This window comes from Chinchilla lanigera, unplaced genomic scaffold, assembly GCF_000276665.1.
Source record: "Chinchilla lanigera isolate Chin_1 unplaced genomic scaffold, ChiLan1.0 scaffold00061, whole genome shotgun sequence".
NCBI classification, from domain to species: domain Eukaryota; kingdom Metazoa; phylum Chordata; class Mammalia; order Rodentia; family Chinchillidae; genus Chinchilla; species Chinchilla lanigera.
In genome coordinates, this window is record NW_004955462.1 from 9,953,393 (window position 1) to 9,959,536 (window position 6,144).

At 45.8% G+C, this 6,144-nt stretch overlaps 1 protein-coding gene across 1 annotated transcript in view; it reads left to right on the forward strand.

The window, feature by feature from the left end:
• Nucleotides 1-6,144, forward strand: part of Ildr2 (immunoglobulin-like domain containing receptor 2) — a gene marked incomplete at its 5' end in the record, with an annotated part of 62,947 nt that continues 56,803 nt past the window's right edge. Inside the window, 1 exon segment of the mRNA XM_013521459.1 lies at nt 1-147. Coding sequence (XP_013376913.1) covers nt 102-147 — 46 coding nt within the window.

Genomic DNA, 6,144 nt, shown 5'->3' on the forward strand with positions numbered 1-6,144 from the left:
GGCCCCGAGTGCGCGCCCAGCCTGCCCGGGACCCGCTCGCCCGCCGCCTGCAGCCGCTGCCCACTTTGCTCACGCCCGGCCTGTATGGGAAGTTGGGGAAAATGGACAGGGTCGTGTTGGGGTGGCGTGCTCTCTTCTGGCTAACAGGTAAGAGTCGTCTCCTGCAGGGACGAAGAACTTTATATATAGATTCCCGTAGTGGTGGCTGTCTTCACCCCACCCTCGACTGCCTCCTTATTAACCCTGTTTTAAAGCTACTTGTGTGTGTGTGTGTGTGTGTGTGTGTGTGTGTGTGTGTGTGTGTATTGTGTAGATGATGGAGGCTTGGGAGAAGCCCGATTACAATTGAGCCGGATGGAGATGCAGGTGTTTGGTTCACTGGCTCTGTGTGGTTGTTCTGGAAATGTGCATTTTCCCCTCCATACAACCGTTCTTCCTCAGTCTTACCTTGAGTTTGTGATGCTGAGTCCTGGGCAGAGCCTGGCTCAGCGGGGCTGATGCGTTAAGAGCACTGGTTTTCTGGGGAGGCGGGTAAGGGAGCATCTCCCCAGTTCCTTTCCTAGAGAAGAGAGACCCAGGGGCATGCTTTGTGGCTTCCTGCGGGTGCAGGCGAGAGGAGAATGGGGAGGAGGTGGGGACACAAGGTTTGACTGGTCGGAGTTTAGGGCCTGGCTCAGTCTCGCTGGTGTCCTTTGGAGAGTGATCCCATGGTAAAAGCAGATCCTTTCTAACAGATGCAGTCCCCTCCCCCCAATAAAGATATTTTGCCCAAAGGTCCAGAGGCATTGAGCTTCTCCCAGCACCGATCTGGCTGGGCTCTTCCTGTCCTCCTCTCCCTTTTGCTGAACTTTCTTTCTGTCCTCCTGGGGTTCAAAAAGGCGGGAGGGAAAGGGGAGAGCGGAAGAGGAAGTAAAAAGAACTTAAGATGCGATATGTATATGTACCAGTTACCCAAGGTGAATGTGTTTATTATGTGTCTCAGACATATACTAATAAAGGGGTCCTTGTTCCCAACATGTCACCCTATGTGGCCATTCTGTGCTGTTAGGGGACAAGTATCCAGGATAGCCAAGCCTGAGAAACTCAGAAAGAACCCTTGCTAAAGGGCAGCGTGGGATGAGGGAGGTTTGGGAGCTTAGACGGCCATTCAACACCAGGTGGGAACAGAGTGATGGAGGAAACAGAATAGGGTGTCAGAAAGGTCGCGAAGATAGGCTGGGGCAGTGACTGGCAGGAGGGAAAGTAGCACTCACCAGAAGATCTGGGAAAAAAATCAAGCCACTCGGAAAAGGGGAGCCAGAGTAAGATGTCCCAGGCAAGTCACTGAAAGAGGGTAAAATATACTTAAGAAGAAAGAAAGGCAAATACCCTGTTTCCCTGAGCTTCAGAAGGAGATTATTGATTGCCTATTTTTTTTTTCTATTTCAAATGAAAGGCCTCTGCCATGCTCCTGCCCTCGCTGGGTTGACTGTGGAGGGCACCCTCAGCAGAATTAGCCTTTTATCTTGGCTGCTTTGAGTTCATCCCTCCCACGGTATTCAAATATGAATCATCTTTAATTTCAGGGTTTGGCTGATCCATGCCTCCCCCCTCCCTTGGCCTCCTCTGGTGCCTTCTACTGCCACCCTCACTGATTCTGATTCCTTAATTTCCTTCTACTCCTCAGTTTTCATCTCTAGGGGAACTAGGCCTGGGGCCTCGTATCACTGCCTCCCTGAAGTCAGCCAGACATCTGGGGAGAGGTCTGAGTCAGAGGTGCTTTCTAGACCCCCCTGAGTCTGCTCAAGAGAAACACTCTGGGGATTTGCAGGGAGAGGGGGAAGGAGAACATATGGCCCTCTCTAGAGGGCTGACAGCATCTATGAAATGGAATCCTATCTCTGGAGTGGCCACAGAAATCCAGCTCTCAGTTTATAGGAATGGACGCCCAGAGGAGCAATGCATGCAGCACACTGGTGATTGGGGGTAGGTCCCAGTTCTCTGGAACTCAGGGAGAGTCCTACTTGCACCCTCCCAATATGCCTCTCTGGCTTTTTGTTTGGAGGGTATCTTGTTTCCTTTAGTTTTGTTTTGAGGAGGTGATTTTTCTGTGTGCCTTCTGCCATCTGCACCTAGAAGCAGGCAACAGGTTAGTTATCAAGGCCATCTCAGCTGTCAGACGGCTGGGGCTTCTTTGGCCTGCAGTGAGGCTGACTTTTGCCATGCTCTTGATCACCCACCCTTGATCCTTGCATCCCATCACTGCTGTCAGAGGTGCCCATGGACAGGCTGCCTCTCAGCCTGGGCAAAGTAGAGGAGCTAACAATGGCGGCTGGGGAGGGGGTGAGAGGAGAGAACAGCAGTCAAGGGTGAGATGGATTTAGATTCATTCTTCACGGAGAAACCATGCAAGGCAAGGTAAGAAATTTTAATCTGGCCCAATCAATGAATTCTTTTGAGGGGGTGAGAGAATGGGAGGGAGAAAGGAAAAGACAGATTAAAAATGAGACAGAGCCAAAAAAAAGCCACATTCATTCTCTCCCTCCCTTTCCTCCCTTTCTCTCTCCCTCCCTCTCAGTTAACTCTCCCTCTCATTCCCCCTCCCTTTGCTTCTCTTTCAACGCAGGCTAAGCAATTTCTAATCAACACTTCAGCTTTTTTCCTCAGGCTCTAGCAGCTCCTTCCTTGTCTTTCATTGCTAAAATTCTGTATTTCTCTTCCTGGTATATATTTAGCCTCATGATTTCTTATTGTTATTGTGATGCTGCTTCCTGCAATAGATTGGTTTTGTTGTTGTTGTTTTGAACAGAACAAAATGCTTATCAGCTGCTATTTTAGCAACAGGTGCCACATAGCCATAAGACTTGAAGGAGGGGTCACTGTGTCTTTGTTCCTGAATATGAGTGGTGTTTCATCTTTTCCTGGTGGCAGAGGCTGTAGGAAATGCTGGAGCTCTGTCAATGCTCTGGGAACCCACTCTGACGTGTTTTCAAGGACAGTCTTTGGGAATCTCTGTGATTAAAAATTGCTTGCTTGATCAGCATTTCTTTTGGTGTTCTTTTGGTTTTATTACCTTATTTGTCTATCCACTCTGGAAGCATGTATTATGACCCTGTGATTTCTAAGCATCAAGCACTGAAGACCTAATAGTTCTTGCCTGCAAAGAATGATCAACCTAGTTAGTGACTCAAGCATGTACTCAGGTAATTTTGTCTTGGTTCCTGGTGGTCCCATGATGGCCACCACATCAGTGCTACAGAGCTTAGAGGAGGCGTGTCCAACCCAAACCAGCTCTGAAACTCATTCTCAAAAGAGGTGGTGGCTCAAGACTTTTTTTCATGCATTGTCAGTGAGTGGGTTACTACCACGTCCTGGCCATTGTGGTAGAGTTGATAAGATATGTAAGACACAGCCACTGGCTTTCAAGAGCCAGTCCGGTGGTGGAGATACCAGTTACAGAATTGTGGGCACGTAGTTATGGAGCAAAAGCAGTAACAGAGCTCTACACTAAGTATTGTTGGGTGCTTTGAAGGGGCCTCTAACAGCCTGCAAGGGAAGGGTAGGTATGGGGAAGTGGCGGTTACCTGGACTAGTTTGTGTTCAGGTAGCTGTATGGTGACTGCATGAGAATAGGCTCAGGTACAGAGAGTTGGAGTGTTATTCATCCTGGACAAGGAAAAGTAACTTTTAGAGACAGCTGATACCTGGACATCCATTATCTCCTTTCCATCCTGTGTACCTTCCCATTTCTCTCCCTCCTCTGTTCTCATTTCCTCTACAAAAGCCACCTTGTTCATACCAAAACATCTTTCAGGGCTTTCATTTCAGCCAACCCCATGCCCATCAGCCCTCAGCCTGGATGTTCCTCTCTGGATTAGAAGAGGAAGTTGTTCAATATCTTCATCACTACAAATCCCCTATAATGAATGTGGTCATTATGTATAACTAAATTGTACCAATAAACTTAAATTTTAAAAAATCTTCACACACACTTAAATTTAGACATGTGGTTCTGATGGGTGGCTAGTTTATACTGACCTGAGTATTAGTGCTAGTAATCCTAGTAAGGGCACCATATGACTAGTCTTAGTGCAAGTACTTAGTGCTTGGTCTAATGTTAATAGTATTAGTACAAGCGCTTGGTTAGTGGAATGATCCCAGACGTGGGAGTTGAGGACTAGATTCCAGTCCCAGGTCATCCATAATTAATTATTTAACCATTGGCATGTTTGTATCTTGGTCTTATAATCTACTGAATGTAGTGATTTCTAACATATCTATCAGCTCTAAGATTCTGAACTTTTCTCCATTTAGCTTTGGTGAGTTGGAAATTGAGGTTCAAGAGTGACAGGCTCAACTCTTCCTTTTACAATTCATTCAGTAAAGAGCGATCAGGGAGCTGTCAGTTTTCTTTAGCCTTTTCATCCTGAGGGATGATTGGAAAGATCTGTTGTTAGAATTTTCAGAACAAATGAGTAGAACCCCATTCTTGGTGGAAAGGATAGTGTCCATTCTGAACAATTACACGTGGTCATACTAGGTACTGGTAAAGTGAGACAAACACTTTGGACCAGATGAGACGAATCTTCCTCCAGCCAACATGGGCCTAAAATGTCCCTTCCAGTCTCAAATTTTGGATCTAGGACTCACAAATCTCTTCACTCCTTCCAACTATTTAGTTCTTTTCTCCAATCAGAAATATAAAGAAAGGTGTGACATGGTGGTCAATTTTGCTTATTTACATGTTTCAGTACACTACGTGTTAGATGGCTTTTATATGTATCATCCCATTTTATGAATAAATAGGGCTGGTATTGCCTACCTACACTTAAGAAGTGTAAGGGTCTCAGGAAAAATAAGTGATTTGTCCAAATCCATGGTATCTTATTGATTAAGAACATAAGATATAGGGTCCCTGATTTACTATGACTTGGATGATATAAGTACTGAGTCGAAGATGGTCTTTTCTGGTGATGGTGAATCAAACCAGAACTCTTGATTTAAATGAATACAATGGTGTCTGTTATGGGGCCTTTGGTACTGAGGCTTAGAATTCATAGATGTCAAGGAAAAGTGAGCAAGAATGGCTTTAGTTTTCCCTAGTTAAATCCTGGGCTTTAGGGGGAAGAGGTGAGTGAGGGGTACCCTAGCAAGGCAAAGGAAGACAGAGGCTGTGCCCAGTGACAGAGCTAATCCTGCTGGCTGTCTGGGACTAGGGGTTGGTACAGTGTACCAGGAGCCACACAGGATGTAGCTGTAGCATATGCCTGCTTAAAATCTCGGCTGTTGAGATAGTTTTTGGCGCTCTGAAAATGAAAGAAGGCATTTTGGATGAGTAGAGTTCTTTATGGGCCAAGAAACAGGGAAGAATTCAGAAGAACATGCTGCTTCCCCTTCAGCGTCTGGAGCACTGCAGGAAGCAGGGCTGTACATTGGGAACAGGACCCTGACATGCAGCAGGGACCTTGTGCCATCACTCCTTCCATGCCCTTGGCCCCTGAGGAAGCAGATGCCAAGGTAGTGAGGTGGGGATTAGGCTCAACCTGACTTGGATTTGAACGCTACCTTAATGTTTTACCTTATTTTCTTTTGCTTTACAATGGAAAGCTCATCTGCTTTATTGTGTTATTGTGATAATCAAAATGAAATTATATAAAACTCCTAGCACAATGTTTGGCACATTGTAGACCCTCATTATTTATTATGAACCTGACCTAGGTATATTAATCAGCATTTTGTTGCAATATCAAGCAACCCCCAAATCTCAGTAGCTCGCACCACCATATACTTTGTTCAAGTTCATGTTCCTTGAGAGCTGCAGTCACTTGAAGGAGCAGCCACTATCTGGGCATGTTGTTCTCATGGGGAAGGGCAAATGTTTGGGAGATGGGAAAAGTGGAGCTCAGGGGAAGGGTGCAGAGCCAAACCACATAAATGCCTGTGAAGCTTCTTCTTGAGCATGTTTTATGGCACATCTGCTCACATTGCATAGGGCAAAGCAAATCATGTGACTGAGCCCATAGCCTGTAGAATGGGCAGTACATACTGTCTACAGAGACCAATGCAAGGCCGAATAGGAAACAAATAATACCGTTGATCACCTGAGTTAAATCATTCAATGAATGTAATCAAGAGTGTTTTTTTTTGTTTTTTTTTTTTTTTTTT